This window comes from Podarcis gaigeae, assembly GCF_964106915.1.
Source record: "Podarcis gaigeae genome assembly, chromosome: 10".
Taxonomy (NCBI): Eukaryota; Metazoa; Chordata; class Lepidosauria; order Squamata; family Lacertidae; genus Podarcis; species Podarcis gaigeae.
The window spans coordinates 5,266,277-5,289,822 of NC_139686.1; the positions used below are offsets into that span (position 1 = coordinate 5,266,277).

The 23,546-nt window shown below is 47.8% G+C and overlaps 1 protein-coding gene across 2 annotated transcripts in view; it reads right to left on the bottom strand.

Moving 5' to 3' along the window:
* Nucleotides 1–792: 792 nt before the first annotated feature.
* UBE2H (ubiquitin conjugating enzyme E2 H) overlaps nucleotides 793–23,546 on the bottom strand; it is a 63,323-nt gene continuing 40,569 nt past the window's right edge. For both annotated transcript variants that reach the window (XM_083701002.1, XM_083701003.1), the window contains exons 4-7: nucleotides 12,500–12,539; nucleotides 11,184–11,236; nucleotides 10,141–10,269; nucleotides 793–5,208 (exon numbers count right to left, since the gene is read on the bottom strand). In XM_083701002.1, the coding sequence (XP_083557128.1) occupies nucleotides 5,084–5,208; nucleotides 10,141–10,269; nucleotides 11,184–11,236; nucleotides 12,500–12,539 (347 nt within the window). In that variant the 3' untranslated portion in view covers nucleotides 793–5,083. The remainder of the gene's footprint in view (nucleotides 5,209–10,140; nucleotides 10,270–11,183; nucleotides 11,237–12,499; nucleotides 12,540–23,546) is intronic.

Here is a 23,546-nt window from a genome sequence, read left to right on the forward strand (position 1 = left end):
AATGAAATGATTTTAGAATGTTGTATAATTTTATTGTTGTTAGCCACCCTGAGCCCGGCTTCGGCTGGGGAGGGTGGGATATAAATAAAATTCATTATTATTATTAAGAATTCCAGCATTGCAATTTTCCCACATCATCCCCTGAGCTTACGCCCTGCCAGTTCCCATCTGTGACCATAACAAGTAACCATTTGTTGTTGTTTTTTAACTGGTCACTTACATATTGGGCTGGGATAGTTCGGTCTGTAAAGCATGAGACTCTTAATCTCAGTGACGTCGGTTCAAACCCCATGTTGGGCAAAAGATTCCTGCGAACCTTGTGGCCTCTTTCAACTCTGCAATTCTAGGATTCTACATTCTTCAAAAGAAAAAAACCCAAAAAAACAGTGGGAGGCAATGAAAGTTCCATGCTGGCAAGTTGAGAATCAATATACAAAAATCCATTCATCGTCTTCACTATCCCATTTCCCCAAACTGTTTCCTCCACATTGCCCTCCTGCCTCCTTGTAAGGTCACAGGCAGAGCTGGCGCAAATGTGGATTTGTCACAAAAAGTACAGCCAACCCACTGATTGGGACCTCATTTTAGGGGATGCGTGTATCAGTAGTGTATATCGAGTTAGGAGAGAAATAGGGTGGTGCCACGGAATCAGAAAGTGGTTGTGGCGGGGAGGGAGAGATGCAATTTATTCCAAATTTTTAAAAGCCCTACGAAGTGTCAGCAGCAGTGACCCACACCCCCAATATCTCTCTCTCTCTCTCTCTCTCCTGGGGCAATTACCAGTCGAGGGGCCAAGGTATATACATATTTTATTTTTTAAAAAAGTTTACAGTTTCTTTAATTATACACAACTATTTTGAGAGGTTATAATTCTTAGAAGAGGCAATTGCCGTTGCGCCAGGCATGCCCACTAACATCATCACAATGCAAAGAGGATGGGGGGCGGGGGGGGGGTATAAGAGAGGAAGCGGAAACGGAAACGGGGGGGGGGACAAACCAACCCCCCCCAAAAAAAACCCCGAAGAAAAAAAAAGCAAGGACTCGAATGGAAGGGGCTGGAGGCCCAGCTTACCTGTTCAAGTATTCACACAATATGTACCAAACACAGTCAGTAAAAGAAAAAGGAGGGAAGGAAAATGGCCATTTCTCATGCGGCAAGAGACTTCTGGCTCCAAGGTGCCACAGCAACTCAGACGAGCAAAAGGAAGCGAGCGAGCGAGAAAATATTATATATATATATTTATATAAAACCAGCGCACGCTCAGATCACAGGAGTCGCCTTTGGACACTCCACACATTTAACTACTTTATCCGTTCCAGATCTAGCTGCAGAAAGCTAGCATGGACCCTTCCCCAAGAGGATAAAAGCTTCACCCCCTCCCCTACGAACCCCCTTTTCGTTGTGGGAGTTCCCACCCGCTGCCCCAAAGGTAGGAAAATATCAACCGACCACACAAGCCAGGGAGCTTTGGGGTTTTTCTACAAGCTGACCTAGTCAACGAAAAGCTCCAGGACCATTTGCTTTTGCCACCAGCTGTCACCTGGGTAAAACCCTGCGCCGCTCTGATCCATGCTGCTCTCTGCCTCTGTTTCCAGGTCCCCACTCTCTTATATCAAGCACAAGATGGTGTGGCAAGAAGAACTAACAAGAAGGTCGACAGGTGGACTTGGGAGACCGGCACGGAGGGCAGAGTGGGATAAAAAGAGTGTGCTTCGGAGGTACGTCTCCATGGGTGATTTAAATCTTGAGGAAGGGGAGCAGATCAAACGCCAAGGTCAATGTGGGAAGTTTCATCTACTGGTGCCGAAATACTCAAAAAGCACAATGTAATTTTACGGGTGGGGAGGGAGAAGGGCAATATAGCCGGTGCAATCACTTGAGATCCCGTCAGAGTGTGTTCACGTTAGCAAGGCAACTCAAAACAAACACACACAGCTTTGCAGCTTCCCAGGGGCAGCTGCGTTGGGAGTCGGGTCTGAAGCCTGAAAGGTGGTTTTCAAAAGGAACGCGGGTGTTTCGGAAGGGACGGCAGGGGGGCTGGCGACTGCAAGTGGCCTTTCCGTCTGGTCTGGCTGAGAGCGGAGCAGCTCTGCGAGCAAAGGGGATCTCGGAAGGCCAAAAAAAGTGAGAGGGGGATAAGAAGGAACTGCGCTTAGATCAGTGGTACCAGAGGAGAAGGGAGCCTGGTCTACTTAACTCACAAGGTCAGTCCTCACAATCTCATCTCTCCCGGTAGATGCCATTCCACTAAGGGCGTTTTGCCAGCATTCCCTGACACCTGGAAAGTAAATGCAGAAGAAGCGATCTTTGCAACTGCAACCCACAAACAAGGGATCCGATCAAACAGGAATTGCAAAAATGGGTCTTTTGCACCCCAGGGCCAAAGTGTGTGGATGTTGGGTGGGGACAGAGATGAGAGTCAGTGCTGCCTTTTCTTGGGGGTGGGTGGGATTCCACTGAACACGGACCGTCTCTGCATTTGGAACCGCTTCCGTGCGTTTAATTTAAAAGCCAGGACTGTTGAAATTAAGAACGGGTGTTTGCTTAGAAGAGCTGTGTATGTCAGAGTTGTTAAAAACTGACTGTGCACCAGGATTGAGATTCTTTCCCCCCCCCCCAAGGAAAAAGTTACCTGCGTAAAGTAAAGGGAATTAGAACACTAATATTTGTATATACAATATTGAAAAAATACAATTTATTTTGTTTAAATTGGTACCACCATCACCACTGCCACCTCAGCACTCAAAATCTAGACCTAAATAGCACCTAAGAGGCCACCACTCAAGCAGAGAGCATCTCTAAGGCCAACTTCGCCAACTTTGTGCCCTCCGCAGGTTGCTGGGACTACAACTCCCATCAGCTTCAACCAGCACGGTGGCAGGGGCTGATGGGAATTGTAGTCCATCGACCTCTGGAAGGCACGAGGTTGGTGAAGGCTGGTCTCAGGAGCCCTGCAGCAGTAACAAGAGCTCTCCCCACACTCCTCCAGAGTCAAGGAAATGGCACAGAGTTACATCTTCCATATTAATACTAACCCGCCTGCCCCCCCCCCCAAACAAGCCATACTTGCTTAAAGGAGAGAACTTCAGCTCAGCTACTATAACCACATTACTGTTTTGCTTTTTTTTAATTTAGAAAGAAAGAAAGAAAATAAAAGGTTCTTGGTTGTTGTTGTTGTTTTTTCTTCATGCCCGTAATTCAACTTCTTGGTATGTTTTTGCTTTATTAAAGGAAAATGATCATGCCAAAGTTAAATTCTACTTTACATAAGATCTTTTCAAAAGGGGGGGGGGAGAAGCAAACTGATTAGGTTTTAAGATTGTACTCTCTCGACGCATCTTCCCCTCGCACACCGCAGAACAATACACAAAATTCTGACGGCGTTTCAGGGGAATCTGGGAAGGAAATACAACGGACTGGGCTTAGCTTGATATTCAGAATTCTGCTCACGTCACCCGAGTTCGAATTCTGTTCCTGCCCCCACCCCACCCACAGACATTGCACCAAAACTGCCCTCCCCACATCCTGTCCAAAAAGAAAAAGGAAAAAAAAACTCTTTACAAATACATCAGAGGTAATGTCCAGATTGCAAAATCCACATCTTGCCGGGCGTTTTCCTTGCCGTTATCCATGTTCAAGTAACATCAGCATCCCAGGTAGGCATTCAACGTATTGGGGGGGGGGGCATTCTCTTACCATTCCATTTTTTGGGGAGGGGGGACGGGGTGGAGGGGAAGAGAGAAGGAACATTTGTGTGTTCAAAAAACGCCCAAGAAATGAAAAGGGAGGAAGAATCTAATTTGGAAGAAAATCTCTGAAACCAGCACTCTTATTATCAATTCCCCTTCCAAAACAAAAAAAAAAAAAAAACCACTTCCCAAGCCCAGTATATTGGATTTTCCTAGATTGTCTGGCCTGCTTTATAGAAGAGCCACAAGTGAGCAAAGGAAGGAAGGAAGTAGCAAACTTGGGAGACCACCGATGGAGTCGCGATCAGCGGCAACTCGGGTGGGGTGGGGGGCAATGAAACTGTCCATGGGCTTGCAGCGTTCTTGACAAATCCGACTTGTAAGAAGACCTCTCCGGAGGAGGCCCTGGGCACAGTGCTTGAAGAGACATCAATGAGTGGAATAATTACAACTGCCAGTGGTTTTAACAGTGGGGCCAAAAATGGATTGGGTGCGAGGCGCTCCAGGAAAGCTAAGCCAGAGTTGGACTCTGCTTGCTTTCTGTCCCTTAAGAGTAGTAACGGCGACAGAGGCAGATGGACACTGAGGATCCAGACCAGTAATGTTGACTTTTGACTGTCCAGTCGCAGGTTTTCAAAAGGTCCCCCGAGCAAACCAGACCAATCGCCAGTCTCTAGCGGCGGGGCAGGAAGTCCGCGCAAAATGTTCTTTAAGCCAAAGAAAGGCGTCTTCGTCAGAACCGGACACTTCGAAGAACTCGGCGTATTCTGGCGACGGTGTTTCGTTTCTTAAAAATGCAACTCCGTTTAAAGTGTAAAGCGGCCGAGCTGAATCGAAAGAACACCTTTCCGACTTCACTGCCTCTCGCGTTTATCCCCCGATATTTCTCTCCGACGTTCTGCAAGCGATGCTCTGCTTCTGCATCTGAGGGTGTCCTGCCATCTTTGGAACCATTAATAATAATAATAATAAAAAAGTGGGGGGCAGGGAGGAAAAAAAAGGGAACATCCAGACCCTCTCCCTAGCAAAGCAGCTGTTTTTTTGTTTTGTTTTGTTTTGTTTTGTTTTTTAGGTTGACAGTTCAGTAGCCCACAGGTTGCCTTTGCTCAAATGGAATTATAAACGGATGCCTCGCATGCATCTGGGCTGCATATTGCTACCAAGTGGAATGTGGGAAATGCGCTACGATGCACTTTTGGGCTCTGAGAAATGACCAAAAGAAATCAAGATCTAAAGGGTGATATATATATATGTATATATATCTCAATGCTATTATTCATAAAAACCTTGTTTAGTAATAAAAAATTGCTTTGTTTAAATATGAATATTATAGTCTGCTTCTCAGCGCGTGGTTAGGAAGTCAGTCTCTCTGAAAAGCAGGGTGCTGCTTCTACTACAACTCCATATCCTGGGCCTCGTCCTCTGAAAAGTCAGACATGGAGCTCTCCGAAGAGCTGTCCCCAGTGCCTTCTTCCTGCTCTTTTAGCGCTTCCTCTGTTGCATATTTCTGAATGTATTCTGGATGGGTGAAAGAGAAAGGTGGGGGCAGGGGAAGAAAAAGAGGGACGATCAACATACACACTAAAGGAACACCCTGAGGTCCCTCAAAACAACATGGCTAAGCAGACCACAAACTGCTTCTCGACAACTTAATGTGCTTTTTCGACATGCCTGCACATGCCCGCCCACCAAAATGACCCCCAGATTTCAGCAAGGACAACCCCTTGCTCAAACATTAGTACTTGTCTGAAAAATCTTAAAAAGCAAGATTTAATAATAATAACAACAATAATAAACAGTCAACATTTGCACCTGTGATAATATTGCCTGTTTTTCCTGTGTTTTTGTGCCTTCCAGTGTATTTATTTATTTACTGCAGTTATAACCCCACCTTCCTCTCCAAAGAGATCCTGTAACTGGTTCTCCCCCTCCTTATTTGGCCCCCAACCACAACCCTGAGAGGTAGGGTTAGGGCCCAGCGGTTCTCAACCTGTGGGTCCCCAGATGTTGTTGGACTACAACCCCCATCATCCCTGAGCTCTGGCCTTGCTAGCTAGGGGTGATGGGAGTTGTTCAACAACATCTGGGGACCCACAGGTTGAGAAAGGCTGGGTTAGGCTTAAGGGCAGTGCCTGGCCCCTGCAAGGTCACGCAGCGAGCTTTGTGGCAGAGTCCGATTCTCTAACCAGTAGACCACCACTGGTGTAAGACAGCTGGGACTCGCATGACATGCTCGGCTTGGGAACGCATCTCTGTGCGAAACACAGAAAAGTCCTGAAGCTGGAGGGGGTGGGAAGAGCGAGGAAAGGCTCAGCAGAGTACACCGTGAATGGATGGAGAGGGTAGAAACCTTCAAAACTGTAGGGAGGTGCAGAAACACATTTCTGAATTATTTCTAAAGCACGCGCGTGTTCTGGGTGCTGGACATCAAACAGGACAGAAGGCAGAGATTGCAGGGCTGAGGGGAGGGGCCTAAGACAGACCAAGAGGCACAAGGACTGGGGAGAGGAGGGGGGCAGAAGAGATAGTGGAATGAGACCAGTTAGCGGGAAAACGACAGAGTCAAGACGTGAGTTTTTAAAGCCTGGTGTCTTAACTATAAAAATGGGAGGATGGATTCCAGGACGTAAGGAAAACCAAGTGGTGGAAGAGCAGCAGGACAGGTGGGGGGCAGCCAGAATATCAGTATTCTGTGTTTTGTTTTACATAGGAGAGCATTCAGAAAAGTGGGACGCACCCTCCTCCTGAGCTCTGAAGTGGTACAGTCTACCAGTTCCTTTTGTGTCAATGTAATCTAGCAGGGCTCTCTGCATGTTCTCAATGCGCTGGGTGATGCTCAGAACTAGCCACTGGGATCAAATATCTTAGGACGGCTCCATTCATTGCCTCAGACTCTCAAATACACATTTTGGTGTGTGTCAGAACAACCCAGGGCCCATATCCCTTCTTTAAAAATGCCATTCAGCAAAAAAGAGCTTCCAGTTTCAGGAATTTGCACCAATTACTATATATCCCAGGAAGGATGTGTGTTACGAAGCTCCGCGTTAAGAAAAGATGCTCAGCGGCCTGTGGATGTCGTATCTATGCAAATGAGGCCTAAATCTCACAGCCTGCCTCTCAGTGCCGGTGGGACAAGAGCTCACTCTGCACCCGAGAGAGACCCGGGAGGAGGAACGGCTACAAAAGATTGCTGCCTGCTTCTCCACAATGTGGCCCAGCCGTGTCAGAGTCCTTCTGAGCAGGCCTGAGCGCAAGGGCCTCTTTCTAGAGAACTGGAGAAGGCAATCGTCACAGAAGTACCGTATTTTTCGCTCTATAACATGCACCCAACCAAAACATGCACATAGTTTATAGAGGAGGAAAACAAGAAAAAAAATATTCTAAACGAAACAGTGGATGTATGATTTTTGTGGTTCGTGCTGTGGCCACAGACATGTGATCTGACGGTGAGTTTGGGGTAGCCCAATGCAAAAATCCTGAGGATCCATGTGGATCCATGCTTTGTAACCACATTTTTGCACCGCTGCAGCCCCAGGCAACAGTGGGTGCATGATTTTTTTGTTGCAGGCTGTAGCCATGGACATGCTATGTGATCTGATGGTGAATTTGGGGTGACCCAGTGCAAAAATCCTGAGGATCCATGTGGATCCGTGCTTTGTAACCACGTTTTAAGTGGGGAGGGAAGGAAAAGCACTCAAGTTACAAGGAACACACGTGGGGTGGGTGGAGAAGGATGCTGTTAATAATGCAGAAGAGGGGTATAAGAGAAGGCTCCTCTCCTCTCCCACTTTGCTCCTTTAAAGCAAGCAGGCTCTCTGTCCCTCTCTCCTCCCCACTCAGCAGCTCTTCTCCCGCTTTGCTGTTTCAAAGCGAGCCACGGAGGAGGGAAGGAAGGGGAGCCATGGATCCTCTGCTCACGACTGCAGCAGATCCCCCCGCCATCTGTAGGCATTCGCTCCATAACACGCACAGACATTTCCCCTTACTTTCTAGGAGGAAAAAAGTGAGTGTTATGGTGCAAAAAATATGGTACTTGCCACTGGCCATCTACTGCTGCGACCAGTTAAGAGGCAGGTTTTCTTAATTCTAGCTTCAACACATTGTGGGCTGATTCTTCTTAAGGCAACGGGACCTTGTGGTCCCTCCCCCAGGGTTACACCAGAAAGACTTCTACGGCTACATCAGTTAAAAATGGAAGACGAGATAAATTATGCATTTACAGAACCTTGTCTCCCAGCGCAGAGGAGCTGCTGCAACTCAAGGCATCGGCGCGGAGGCTATTTTTAAGCGCCACTGTCGCCAGAAAGCTCTTTGCATCATGTCAGTGCCTAAGCAACTCCCAGCTTGTAGCTGCCTGCCTGTCACGCAACTGGGGTGTGTGGGGAGAGGTGTGGCAGGGCATCCCAGGTGTACCAGCCGATGTCATGCATAGCAAAGCATAAAACAAGGGATATTTTCATAGTGGCGGTGATGATGGGGAGTGGCTGTGGAAGTCCCAGATTGATTTTGATGTTGCATACTCAGTGGTGTAGCAGGGAAAAGGACACAGCCGTCCATTAGTTCCTTCTCTCACCAGTCTTACACACATCTTGGGCTGGGGACAATTCTTCTCTCTCTACTAGCTAGTGTAGTGGAAGTTATAGCACCTGCTTTAGATAGCCTACAACCTGTAAAAGGTAAACGTAAAGGACCCCTGACAGTTAAGTCCAGTAGCGAACGACTCTGGGGTTGCAGCACTCATCTCGCTTTACTGGCTGAGGGAGCCAGTGTTTGTCCGCAGTTTTTCCGGGTCATGTGGCCAGCATGACTAAGCCGCTTCTGGCGAAACCAGAGCAGCGTACGGAAACGCTGTTTACCTTCCCGCCAGAGCAGTACCTATTTATCTACTTGTACTTTCGAACTGCTAGGTTGGCAGGAGCAGGGAATGAGCAACGGGAGCTCACCCCGTTGCGGGGATTCAAACCGCCGACCTTCTGATCGGCAAGCCCAAGGCTCAGTGGTTTACACCACAGTCCCACAACCTACAACCTGTAAAAACCATGAAAGGGAGTGTGAAAAGATATCCTTGGAAGAATCTGCTTGTTCATGTTCTATTACGAAAGTGTCAAGAAGGTTTGTGCGGGGAAACCCCAGCCTTGAGCTAGCTTGAGATAAAGCAGGCTCCCTGTTATTCGCACTGAGCTGAGCATTCAGGTCAATCCAGGCCTACTCTGCCTCTGAGATTGTGACTTACCGTATTTTTCGCTCTATAAGATGCACTTCCCCCTCCTAAAAAGTAAGGGGAAATGTGTGTTCGTCTTATGGAGCGAATGCAGGCGGGAAGCTCTGCTCAGTGATCCCTTTAAAGAGCCGTGTGGAGCGTGTGTGCAGCTCTTGGGGGCTTTTCCCCGAGGAGGGAGAAGGGCAGTCCTTCTCCCTCCTCGGGGAAAAGCCCCCAAGGGCTGCACACATGCTCTGCGCACACTTTAAAGGGAGTGCGGCTCTTGGGGGAGCCTTAGCTTCACGCAGCCTCTCCTGGGTAGCGGATGAAGGCTCCCCCTGCCTGGGAGAGGCTGCACACAGCTATCCCATAAGCCAGGACAGCAAGCGGGATCACCGCACAGCAATCCCGCTTGCTGTCCTGGCTTCTGGGATTCAGAATTACTCCACCCCATTTTCCTCTTCCAAAAACTAGGTGTGTCTTATGGTCTGGTGCGTCTTATAGAGCGAAAAATTCCTACGCATGTGCAAAGCTAAGGTGAAGGAATGCCTTTCTATAAGCCCATGCAATTTATAGGCCTGTTGTTGGCATCTGTCTGTCTCGAGAGACAAGGGAGTGCGCCTCTGGGGATGAAGTCAAACCGTTGCATTAGTAGCACTGAAGTGACCTCTCCTGGGAGCAAGCCTGGGCAGCGTGTGTGGAGGTCCTGGGCTGCATAGATGACAAGACCCCCCCCCCCAGCCTCACTGATGTGGTCCAAAGGAAAGCAGAGCAAGACTTTTGGCACCAGCTAGGCTGCAGGAGTTGCTGGAAGGAGGTGTGCCGAGAGCTCCCCTTTTGTGGGTTCTCCAGCGGCCACTGCTATTTATTTATTGAACTGAATATATTTATTTGCTACGACCAAATAAAAGTTGCTTTAAACATCACTGTGGTGTGGTTACACAAGAAATCCACCACGCTAGGCACTGGTTCACCAAACCGAAGCTTGTTGTTCTGTTTTGCTTGTTTCATAACTGAGCAAGCCGCCTTTTCCCAAAATAAGGCCTGGTGATTCCCTCCCCCCCACCCCTGGCCTCTCCCAAGTGAGATGGACACCTCAGTTAGACGTTGCTAACCTGGGAGGTTAGCAACTGGCTTGCCAAAGCCGCAGCATAAGCAAGACGATGGTGAGTTCTTCAGACCCAAATGCTCTCCGCGACAAAGTTCCAAGACAGGCTGCTAATGGTTTCTCGCGCTTCCAAAGCCCTTACCTTTAATTTTCTGTTTGTATTCTTCTGGTCGGTGAAGGTACATGGCTGCCGCGTCACCATTAAGGGGATCTATGGGGTTGGGGTACGCCAGCAACTGGGGCAGGAACGACTCAAATATATTGGTAAGATCTGAAAATCAGCAACACAAAAAGAACTTGACATGTAACGCCTGAAGCTGGCCTTCGAAAGAGCCATTTGCCATGATCTCTACCAGCACTACAACATCTATTCGGCCAAAGTGGCTGTGCCCCCACCTCACAGGACTTACCATTCCAGTAAGATGGAACCAGTAAGATGGCCCTGCTCACCCAGACGGCCGGCTAGCTAATCTTATCCATCAATCAATCTATCTATTATTTCCTGCCTTCCTTTCAAGGAGTTCAGTGTGGTGCACATGCGTCTCCATATATGCGTCTCCCCAGTGAGCTTCATGGCTGAGTGGTACCTCAGGTTACATACGCTTCAGGTTACATACGCTTCAGGTTAAGAGCTTTGCTTCAGGAAGAGAACAGAAATCGTGCTCCAGCGGCGCAGCGGCAGCGGGAGGCCCCATTAGCTAAAGTGGTGCTTCAGGTTAAGAACAGTTTCAGGTTAAGTACGGACCTCCGGAACGAATTAAGTACTTAACCTGAGGTACCACCGTACGTGGGGGAAGTAAATGCTAACTCTTTTTAAACTATCCTATTGCTAGTGTACCGCTTGTGAAGGTCTGTACATCAGCTGAATTTGTTTAACACAATTTTAATGAATTTTAATGAATATGCCAACTCTGTTTTGGTATTATAGAAGCAATCTTCGTTGTCCTTGAGAGCATTAACCCCTGGGTTGCCAAATTCTAGAGCGTGCTATGTTCAAGGTGAAAGAGTTCCTAAAATGGGTGCCTGCATTGCAAGGGGGCGGGGATCTTGCAATCTGCACACTTCAAAGCACATGTGAAGACTGTGCAAGACTGTGCTCTCAGACAGCAAGCTAAAATATGTGTGCATGCACACCCACCCCTTGCATAGTACAAAACCACCAACGCCATACATTTCTTAACTCACCGTAGAGAGCTGTCCAAGTCTGATTAATTACATCTAGACATACAGTTCCTGACCTGAAAGAGACAAACAAGGGTTGACTTCCATTTGCAGTTAGGTCTGGTACAGTGGCTAAACGAGTTCAGATCTCCCCTTCCCTATTAACACCCAATACATTTCATGAAAGCGGGCAAAAAAGGCAGACTGGAATCTACAGGAAGACCTTTGGGAGACTGTAAAGGTTTATGGCACCCAATGGTTTACCTAGTTCCCTTCCCCTTAATTAAGTTGCTGAAACACAGAAAGGAGTATGTGTGTGTGTGTGTGTGTGTGTGTGTGTGAGAGAGAGAGAGAGAGAGAGAGAGAGAGAGAGAGAGAGAAAGGGAGACAGACAAGAAGAAAAGAAAAAAGAAAAGTGCAGGACTTGAAATATGAGCAACAGCGTTAATTATTAAGATAAATAGGTAAAAAATTGAATAGTTTACATGAAATTACGCAGGATTCAAGGGTAAATATGGGAACCATGGAATGGGACGATCGGAAAACAATGGATAAAGTAATTTATGGTCTTTGTTAAAATCTGTAAAGGGTTTGTTTGGGGGGGTGAAAAATCAAGTAAGAGGAAGGAAGGAAGGAAGGAAGGAAGGAAGGAAGGAAGGAAGGAGGAAGAAGAGGAAAGGAAGATTCAGGAGTAGATTTTTTGTGTAAAAAGACAGCTCACTTCTGGTACTGAAAAAAATCCCAGGGCTGAGCATGTGCTGTTATTGCCTCTGGCTCCAGTTGGTAGACTTTGATCCTGCAAGCTGGAAGTCTGCCCACAGGTATGCTGGAGCATTTGACTTAGTCTTAACCAAGAGGGCCCCCAAAGCCACAGTTTACATGGATTACATATAAATGCCTATCCACACAGACTGATAAATCCAGACAATATGAACTTGGGTTACCATTTTAAGCCATAGCGCTTCATCTTCCATTTAGCCCTGCAGGGCACAGGGTTTATCCAAAGTTGTGCCCGGGCTGAGCAACCTGCCTGATGCTGGAACCCTAAACTGAGTCTCAAGAATCTTCTAAAACATTAAGGAGATCCCCAGTAGAGAACAGAAAATGGAAAGGATTCTCTAAGGGCAGGATGTCTGAAAACTTGTGTAAGCCCCTGACTGCTTGCCTTATCCTCAACAGAGAGGGTGAATAAATTGTTCTTCACAAAAAAATATCTTAACTCATCACATATCCATTCTCTTCCCCTTCCTGAATTAGAAAAGAAGCTATGCACCAAGGTTAAGAGACAACCCTCCCCCCTAAATAATTTTGTTTAGTACAAAACATCTTCAATCACTTACGCTTCGTCAATATTGGGATGGAAAATTTTATTCATGAATCCTGCAATGGAGACAAACAAAGGAGATGTTAGCAACCTTTATCACCATTATCTTTTATTAAGAAAACTTATATATGATTGTAGTGATGCCTCTAAGTGGTTTACAAGAAATATTAAAATGATCAATAAAGAAAGCTGAAAACACTGAAAAGTAATTAAAATTAACTGTAAAAAAGAAGAAGATCAAAACAAATCAACATTTTCATTTCCGGACAGGCATGCCTAAATGAAAATATTTTAAGGAATGTTGTTGCGCTGAACAACTAAAAAAATGGCATGCATATCTCTAGTTTCAGGTGGAAAGCCACTGGTCCCTAAAGCACAATGTGTTGCTCCGCTCCTGAATTCTGTCATTCACGCATGGAATGGAAGGCACGGGGAATCCAAAACTACAGTTTCCCATTTGAAGTTGAGCAAAACCTACTGTCAGCCAAGCACCACCAAGCAGATAGGGGCTGGCTTTGGAGACGTTGCAGACTAGAGGCACTCAAGAAATCAGAAATCACCGCGTTATGTTCACTGCATCTCATGAAGCCTATCTTAACACAACACGCTGAGATGCAATGGTTGGGAGTTCCCGAGGCTTAGTAAGAGAGACACAATTCATTGATTTGCGCTTCCCAGAACCTTAGTAGCTGCCCCTGTGTGAAGCCCAAAAATGGCTGCAGGCTCAGCAGCTGTATCCATTTCCATGAAAACCATTAGGTAAAGGTAAAGGGACCCCTGACCATTAGGTCCAGTCGTGACCGACTCTGGGGCTACGGCGCTCATCTCGCTTTACTGGCCCAGGGAGCCGGCGTACAGCTTCCGGGTCATGTGGCCAGCAGGACTAAGCCGCTTCTGGCGAACCAGAGCAGCGCATGGAAATGCCGTTTCCCTTCCCGCCGGAGCGGTACCTATTTATCTACTTGCGCTTTGACATGCTTTCAAACTGCTAAGTGGACAGGAAAAGGGACTAAGCAACGGGAGCTCACCCCGTCATGGGGATTCGAACCGCCGACCTTCTGATCGGCAAGTCCTAGGCTCAGTGGTTTAACCCACAGCACCACCCGCGTCCCTTGAAAACCATTAGCCAGTGACTGAGTACAGGTGGGCCTGCTCTATGAACTTAACTCTCCTGGGCTGCATATTTACTATGGCTATGTGCTAATCTGATGCTGATTTAACGAGAAGCTGACAGGCAGCGTCAAAACATGCAAGACTCGACACTCGTACCACTGAAAGGTGCGTTTGTTCCTCTGTTTTTGGAAAACTCAACCCTACGTGTCACTTCCAAATCACAGGAGCTGCTGCTGCCAAACTCTAGAATTCCTGGCTCACAAACACAGGAAAGTACCTGGGGTTTCAGAATTCTTGTCCGCCTTGAACCCATGGCCTGAGGGTTATCAGACAGGGGCCAAATCGACCACATTCCAGGCCATTTGGCAGGTGCAGAGCTTTACGTAGCAACAGAAAGCAAAAGAGCAGGATGCAGACATCACAGGCTAGTAACCTCCCTTTACATGGGAGGAAGAGGCTGCAGCAGCGTTGTAAGAGATGGAAACATTCAAGAGCAGAGGACTTGGCTGCCACATCTTCGGTCCAGTCCTCCATCCTCTTTTAGGCAAAGGTAAAAAGACCCCTGACCATTAGGTCAAGTTGTGACCAACTCTGGGGTTGCAGCGCTCATCTCGCTTTATTGGCCGAGGAAGCCAGCGTACAGCTTCCGGGTCATGTGGCCAGCATGACTAAGCCGCTTTTGGCGAACCAGAGCAGCGCATGGAAATGCCATTTCCCTTCCCTCTGGAGTGGTAACTATTTATCTACTTGCACTTTGACGTGCTTTCGAACTGCTAGGTGGGCAGGAGCAGGGACCGAGCAACGGGAGCTCACCCCGTCGCGGGGATTCGAACCGCCGACCTTCTGATCAGCAAGCCCTAGGATCTGTGGTTTAACCCACAGCGCCACCCGCATCCTCTTTTACCAACTCCCAATTAAGCTCGGCCTTCAACTGGCTCACTCCTTGGGCCCTGTCCAACTCGAGTCACTATTTAGGTGAAATGTGCGCACCAGCTCCCTGAATCTTTGCTTGGTCACCTAGGATCCAGTGCCAAGCGGATACTGCTTGAAGGCCTTGCCATTGGGACTTCCCGGCCTCACCCGCGACTGCCACGGCACGGGCGGGGGGGGGGGGGTCAAGTGTCCAGCTGAATGGGTGAGCCAGAGGCAGCTGCCATGCTCCTCTTGGGAGCTGAAGGTCAAGTTCTTTTCTGCACTGGGTTTTTTGTTTTGGCTTGACGTTCCCCCACTCCCCCATCCAGAACAGAAAGAGTTTCAACTCGCAAGCAACGGAACAGGGTGAAGGGGCATACACCCTTGCGCGGAATCGTGTCGGCGTTCTGCCTTGTTCTTTTGACAAGCAGGAAGACACTTTTCGGGAGTGCTGGACACGTTCTTGCCAGCCCATTCCAAAAGCACAGCAAGCACGGCCGTTAATGTTCCAACAGCCTCATCAGATGATCAGGAGGACTGGCTGGCTGCCCTGTGAACCTGCTATGAGCTTCCAAGCAGCTCTGCTTGCACACATTATTATATTATCTTCTCCTCCCTCCACCCCAAACAGTGTTTCTGTCTCCCCACCCTACCCCCACGGATGTTGAGAGATTCTCATAGGTAGAAGACTACCTGGGCAGAAATCAGAAATCACAGCAAGGCACATCCGATTTCCAATTCACCAACTTCTGGCTGCAAGGCAAGATCCTGTCTGTAGTTAAAGGAAGCTAACAGCCTTGCAAGGGACACGGGTGGTGCTGTGGTCTAAACCACAGAGCCTTGGACTTGCCGATCAGAAGGTCAGTGGTTCGAATCCCCGCGACGGGGTGAGCTCCCGTTGCTCGGTCCCTGCTCCTGCCCACCTAGCAGTTCGAAAGCACGTCAAAGTGCAAGTAGATAAATAGGTACCACTCCGGCGGGAAGGTAAACGGCGTTTCTGTGGGCTGTTCTTGTTCGCCACAAGCAGCTTAGTCATGCTGGCCACATGACCCGGAAGCTGTCTGCGGACAAACGCCGGCTCCCTCGGCCTATAGAGCGAGATGAGCACCGCAACTCCAGAGTCGTCCGCGACTGGACCTCATGGTCAGCGGTATCTTTATCTTTACCTTTCACAGCCTTGCAAAACTCAACCCATCAACTGAAAGCTTCTCATATTCCAAACTTGGATCAAGAAGATGAAACAGCCTCAGCAGGAACACTGGAGAAGCGAATTCGGTGGAAAGGTAGCCATTGTTTTTATTTTAATTTTTTTTAGCGCATAACAAGAGTGACTGAAACTCTTGAACTGGCACAACAGGGTACAATTGCCAGGCTGGAGGTGAGGGTGTGCTCAGGGCTTCAGGATCAGGCCCACCTCCTTCCTGGGCTCTTTTACTTCCTGCCCTACAAGCAACAAGGGCTGACATCCAGCCCTGTGGGGAAAAGCTCTACAGCAAAACCTTCCCATTGCCACTGTTGGCAGCCTCCTCCAATTCAGATGCACCAGATGGAGAGAGCAGTTATTATTGCAGTATTGTGGAACTCGCTTCAAGGCAAGGTCACACTGAGGTCTCCCTCCCTGTTGAACTTCCGCCATTTATTCAAGACTTAAAAAATAAATAAAGAAATAAGGCTTTAAAAACTGATTTTTGTAGAACGCTCACCCCAGGTAGACTCGCCTGGTGCCTTCATTACAAATCATTAGGTGCCAGGCAAAAACATCCGTCTTCTCCCAGACCTCTGGCTCATTAAACAATCTATGGCCTTTTAAACTGGGAGGAGGTTACTGCTAGTGAACATGATGTGTATTTTTGTGTTTTTATATTGCAAATTGCCATGTGATCCTCGGATGAAGGGCGACAGAGAAATTTAGTAAGTAAAAACAACAAGTACCATATTTTTCGCTCTATAAGACGCACCAGACCACAAGACGCACCTAGTTTTTGGAGGAAGAAAACAAGAAAAAAAATATTCTGCATCTCAGACGCCAGAACAGCAAGAGGGATCGCTGCGCAGCGAAAGCAGCAATCCCTCTTGCTGTTCTGGCTTCTGTGATAGCTGCGCAGCCTGCATTCACTTCATAAGACACACACACATTTCCCCTTACTTTTTAGGAGGGAAAAAGTGAGTCTTATAGAGCAAAAAAATATGGTATTCATTTTCAGTCTTGGTGCATCAGGTCTCCTGTACACCCCTTAGAGAAGACGGATTAAGCGGTATACAAATTGTTGAAATAAACAAATAATAAACAGAATTGCTAGCCCTGGCAGAAAAACAGGCCGGAGGCAGGGCACAGTTTTCTCGTCTTCTCATTGAAAATAATAATTATGAGGAACAACAGACCACCCACATCTTGTGGACATATTAGCCAGCCTTCTGACGTCAGTATTATAACCATTATCACCACCAATTGCCAACCACAAACAATAAAAAGAAGCTATGAGCTATGCCGTGCAGGGCCACCCAAGATGGACAGGTCATAGTGCAGAGTTTTGACCAAACATGATCCACCTGGAGCAGGAACCAGCAAGCCACTCCAGTATCCCTGCCAAAAAATCTCCGTGGACAAAGACAACAGGCATACAAATTTCCCAGTAGTGATGTAGGGAAGTGAGAGCTGGACCATAAAGAAGGCTGATTGCTGAAGAATGGATGCTTTTGAATTCTGGTGCTGGAAGAAACTCTTGAGAGTCCCATGGACTGCAAGAAGATCAAACCGATCCATTCTGCAGGAAATCAGCCCTGAGTGCTCACTGGAAGGACAGATCCTGAAGCTAGGCTCCAATACTTTGGCCACCTCATGAGAAGAGAAGACTCCCTGGAAAAGACCCTGATGTTGGGAAAGATGGAGGGCACAAGGAGAAGGGGACGACAGAGGATGAGATGGTGGGACAGTGTTCTTGAAGCTACCAGCATGAGTTTGACCAAACTGCGGGAGGCCATGGAAGACAGGAATGCCTGGCATGCTCTGGTTCAGGGGGTCACGAAGAGTCGGACACAATTAAACGACTAAACAACAACATATTTATATGCATTTATACGCATTTATATCTCTTGGTTACACAGAGTGACCAAGGAGAAAAAGGTTCAGTCTTCAAGGGCTGGGATCAATCTACCCCAGGAATTCCGTGGGGTGGCTGCCAAGGGGACTGCTACCCTTGGGGGGGTGCTGTTGTGCCAAGGGCAAAACCAGCCCTCCAGCACCAACTAGGTGCTGGATCTGCGCCCACACAGAACCTGTGAAGTGTGTATGAGGTGGGAGAATGTGCGTTTGTGCAGAGGTGCACTCACTCCCAAAGCTCTCAATGGACACCTCCACTTGACAAGCTGCCCATCACAATGACAGGCATTTGCAGCACAAACAGTAATTAGCAGCAGCAATGCCTGGGAAGCAATTAGCATCTCGTCACCACGGAGACCTGCCACCTTTTTCTGCCCGATTACCTTGGGTTCCCTCGCTGAAAAGCTGGTGGCGCCTCTCTTAATGAGGTGCTGAGCAGCGCGGGCTGGTTCAGGGAGTCTAGTCAGAGCCTCACGCCGCCGCCGTCCCTCTTCCCGGCCACCAGCCTCCCAACCTCCTCCGTTATCAGAGCTCTTTTGAAAAATAAATAAAAGGATCTTTTTATAGAATCCGTATGGAGGGAGAGAGAGAGAGGCTCTGGAAGGCAGGCAGGCGACTCTGCCGAGTGTCTGAGAGGTGCAAGGAGAGGCACAAAGCCAAGCTTGCAGAAGGGCAAGCCGTCCAGGGAGCGACGCTGGAGACAGAGGCAGTCCTGCATGGAGGCCAATGGCTTCAGGGAATGAATGTGTCACACTACTGAAGGCCGTTAAGATAAGAGGGGGAGACACCTGAGCCGTGGGGGCCACAATTCCCCAAGGAAGTTCTTCTACATCACAAGGCCCCTCTGTCACCACCTGCCCTTCTGCAAAGAAGGGTGGCAACCCCACCGCTTATATCAGCGTTGGGTATCTGACTGCTTTTCAGACTACAGTTCCCATCATCCCTGACCGCTGGTTTTGCTTATTAGGGATGATGGGAGTTGTAGTCCAAAAAAACCCAGCCGGAAACCCAAGTTTGGCTTGACTACCCTACGTTCTCCTACAAATGGACCTTGAGCTTGTTTTGGAGGTTCTAGCAGGGGAGTGCAGCTATTGTATACCCTTGGCCAAAGGAAGGTACACTCCTTCTATCTGGGATGGTCGTCCTCTTCCACCGAGTGCGCAGCTTCGGGAGGGACGCACATGGAGAGGTGAGGGAGGAAGGGGACACCCGCCCAGCCAGCCCGATCAGCCGAATTAACCCTGGCGATCAATGGGGTGGCAGATGTCGCAGCCAGATCGCCCTCACATCTAAAAACAGTAAAAATTTAAGGATGTCCAGGATAATTCACCACAAATAGTAGTTCAAACTTTTTAATCTATTATCATCTCCTGACACAACTGGAACAAATAAAGCCAACTCACGAGGAGTTAAAGAGACATGCAAAGCGGGCACATCTAAGACAAAATCTAAGCGCCTATCTGAGAAAATAACTCCGAGCGTGATCAAAGAAACTATGCCATCCACGGCCATGCCCCATCAGTCTCCTTCCAGGGCATCTCCAAAAACCGCAGAAAGAAGCGAGTCGGTGACCCTAAACATCAATGTGAATTCACCGCAGGATCGGCTAGCTTTGTGTCCAAAAAAAGGATGGAACTTGGTTCTAATGCCTCAAAAGCTCGTTAATTATCCAAAGCCGTTGGGCCCACGTGCTGGGATGGATCGCATGAAGCACCTTCTGTCTATTTTAAATGGTATTTTACTAGGGGTGGTAAAAACATCTGACATAGCTGCCACAGAGTACTTATATCAAGACAGTCACTCGGTACGAGCTCTGATCACGTTTCTAGATCATAACCTGGCAAAGTTTATTTTTAGAGCAAGAAATCTATTCAAAAACGAAAGGATGGAGCTACTAAGAATTTTTGAAAACAGAGCACCAACAGCTCCCCTCGTGACTCCCAGGGGTGATAGGATGCTCGGAACAGAGGATCAAAAAGAAAAAACCCAATTTGGGAAACGCTGGTTTATAGGCATCAACCAGGGCTGGGGACTCTGCAGCGCCACTCGATGTTAGGACTCCAAAGCCCATCAGCCACAGCAGCAAGCATGGCCGAGGGTGATAGGAGTTGTAGTCACCCGTAGCTTTTGCCCTCTCCTCCTCCGGCACTGAATCTTGCCTGCAGCCATCGCTGCTCGGCGTCCCTCCCTTCTCTTATGAAACCCTCCAACAGGAATCCTGCATCCTTGCTCCTCATTGCCACCTCTTCCTCCTCTTGGCTCCAACACATCTGGGACCACTTCCCTGGCCTTGCCACTCTGGAGGCTCTTGGCTCCTCTCTCTCGTCCCTAACATCTACGAGCCACAATGTCTATGGTTCTACCGTCACTTAGGGTGGCAAGAAGCCTCTGGACGCCAGCTGCTGGGCATCACAAATAGAAGGGGTGCAGATGTGCTCAACTTCTGCTTGTGTTGTTTGGGCTATGAGAATAGGATGCTGTACTAGATGAGTCACTGGCCTTAACCCAGCAAGGCTGTTCTTACTATCTTATTCTCTGGCCTAGCTGAACCCTCTGGCAGCTTCTCTTAACACAGGCTTTCGGTAACCAGCTATTGCTCTGGGCGCTACTTCTCGGTGCTTCCACACGGGCTCTAGTATAGTATTTGTTTTTTGTTTTTTGCACAACATGGATAGATCTTTTCAAAATGAGAGCAGGAGCATCAAGTGATACTGAGGACAATCCTAGTTGAGATCTTTTTGTTGTTGTTGTTTTGTTTTTTACCAACAACCAAAACACAAACAGTGAAACCCCCCAGGTCTCTGATACATTGGGTATACTTAATCAATAATAACATATTCAAATCAACCATATGTACAATTCTATATACAGTGGTACCTCGGGTTAAGTACTTAATTCGTTCTACAGGTCCGTTCTTAACCTGAAACTGTTCTTAACCTGAAGCACCACTTTAGCTAATGGGGCCTCCTGCTGCTGCCGCGCTACCGGAGAATGATTTCTGTTCTCATCCTGAAGCAAAGTTCTTAACCCGAGGTACTATTTCTGGGTTAGCGGAGTCTGTAACCTGAAGCGTATGTAACCTGAAGTGTATGTAACCCGAGGTACCACTGTATCAGACTTTTAGAAGACATCTGAAGGCAGCCCTGTTTAGGGAAGCTTTTAATGTTTAACAGGTTATTGTATTTTGGTGTTCTGTTGGAAGCCGCCCAGAGTGGCTGGGGAAACCCGGCCAGATGGGCGGGGTATCAATAACAAATTATTATTATTATTATTATTATTATTATTATTATTATTATTATTATTATTATTATTGAGTCCAGCCCCGAGGAAGACTTCCCTCCTTGTTATTGATTCTGTTTAGAGTATTTATATACCCCTTTTCAGGCAGACATCAGAAAGCTGAGGTTTACGTAAGATTACTACAATGGTAAGAATTGCTTAAAAATGCTACAATGGAATGGAGAAGACAACTTGTTTGGAAAAAGCTGCTACGGCATCGTCTTGATTTCCCCCTCGGGGCACGATGTTCCTTCAGCTGCCCTGATGGTGCCAGAAAGGGGGGGGGGAGGGAGAGGGGGCAGTATGGGAGCTGGATTCCTTAAAGAACGAGGTTGCATCTCACCACTGCCTTTGCACTAAGGCTTGTTTCTGGTGCTCTTATCCGGCTACTTCTACAGGTATGTCTATGGAAAGCAAGAAAAGCCAAGACTACAGGTTCTTTAAAAAGCCAGACCAAGTGAATAGCAGGAAGATCAGCAGAGGGAAGTGAACCACGAATGCTCTCCCTTGGGCAATTCCTGTACTTAAACCATGGGTAGACAAACTAAGGCCCGGGGGCCGGACCCGGCCCAATCACCTTCTAAATCCAGTCCGCCGAAGGTCCGGGAATCAGCGTGTTTTTACATGAGTAGAATGTGTCCTTTTATTTAAAATGCATTTCTGGGTTATTTCTGGGGCCTGCCTGGTGTTTTTACATGAGTAGAATGTGTGCTTTTATTTAAAATGCATTTCTGGGTTATTTCTGGGGCCTGCCTGGTGTTTTTACATGAGTAGAATGGGTCCTTTTATTTAAAATGCTTATCTGGGTTATTTGTGGGGTCTGCCTGGTGTTTTTACATGAGTAGAATGTGTGCTTTGATTTAAAATGCATCTCTGGGTTATTTGTGGGGCATAGGAATTTGTTCTTTCCCCCCCTTCAAAATATAGTCTTATTTCAAGATAAGGTCTGAGGGACAGTGAACCGGCCCCCTGCTGTAAAAGTTTGCTGACCCCTGAAAACCCACCTAAAAAGAGCAAAATGACAGTTACACACATCAATTGGTTCCCTAGCCTGCATTTGCTAAAGTTGGTAGAGTAGAGAAGCAATTCCAAAGACAGTGGAATTCCCAAGGTAACTGTGCAGGCTGCCCTTACCACAGAGCGATGCGAAACACCTCTCCATTTAGGTTGCCGAACTACCATTTGTGTTTGTTGGGAAGAACATGGCAAGAATACTGAGATGCAGGTTCTGTCAGGAGCTAAAGGCTTGGGGACATCCTTTAGTCTCCTGCAGATGTGCGAGACATACTGAGCGGGAGGTGCCAACAACTCAGAAACTGGATGTGAGATGGGGACAGCTGAGTGGAAAATTCCCAAGATTCTGCAGAGTCACCCCTGTAAAGTGCCTGCCACACGCGTACAAGACGACAAACATTTGAGGGAAAAGAAGAAGTTGCCCTCATTCTTGTCCAAATATTTCAAGGCTCGGATGCCCAGCTTGTTTCTAAGTGAAGTCTAGCGTCCAGATCAAGGGAAGTAATAAAAGGTAAAGGGACCCCTGACCATTAGGTCCAGTCGTGACCAACTCTGGGGTTGCAGCGCTCATCTCGCTCTATAGGCCGAGGGAGCCAGCGTACAGCTTCCGGGTCATGTGGCCAGCAGGACTAAGCCACTTCTGGCGAACCAGAGCAGCGCACGGAAATGCCATTTACTTTCCCGCTGGAGCGGTACCTACTTATCTACTTGCACTTTGATGTGCTTTCGAACTGCTAGGTTGGCAGGAGCAGGGACTGAGCAACGGGAACTCACCCCATCGCGGGGATTCGAACCGCCTTTACCTTTTAGTAGGCACTTTACAGGTGTGACTCTGCAGAATCTTGGGAATTTTCCACTCAGCTGTCCCTATCTTGCAATAAATAGATCAGCTCAAGGGGAAAAAATTTAAGACTTTCGCCTGGTGCTGTAACAACATTGGCGTGAGCACCAGGTGAGCCTCCTGGGGGGGGGGGGGATTGGACCTCATTTTCATTTTATTTCCTCTTTTTGTCAAATCTATACACTGCGTGGAAACACTCAAAGTAGTTTGCAAAAGGAAGAAAACAATTCATCAGCAAAAACGGCTAAAGCATTCCAAAAAATTCTAATTGGCAATAAACTAAAAAGAGATTAAAGCACACATCAGTGTTCTAAATGTCAGGGAAGGTTTGTCCAGGCAAAGATGTTTTTAGCAGCTGTTGAAAAGGTAAAGGGACCCCTGACCATTAGGTCCAGCTGTGACCGACTCTGGGGTTGAGGCGCTCATCTCGCTTTATTGGCCGAGGGAGCCGGCGTACAGCTTCCGGGTCATGTGGCCAGCATGACTAAGCCGCTTCTGGTGAACCAGAGCACCGCACGGAAACGCCGTATTCCTTCCCGCCGGAGCGGTACCTATTTATCTACTTGCACTTTAACGTGCTTTCGAACTTCTAGGTTGGCAGGAGCAGGGACTGAGCAACGGGAGCTCACCCTGTCGCGGGGATTCGAACCGCCGACCTTCTGATCGGCAAGCCTTAGGCTCAGTGGTTTAACCCACAGCACCACCCGTGTCCCTTAAGGGAAATAATAGACCCACTCTATTTTGCCTTGGTCAGACCACACCTGGAATACTGTGTCCAATTCTGGGCACCACAGTTTATGAAGG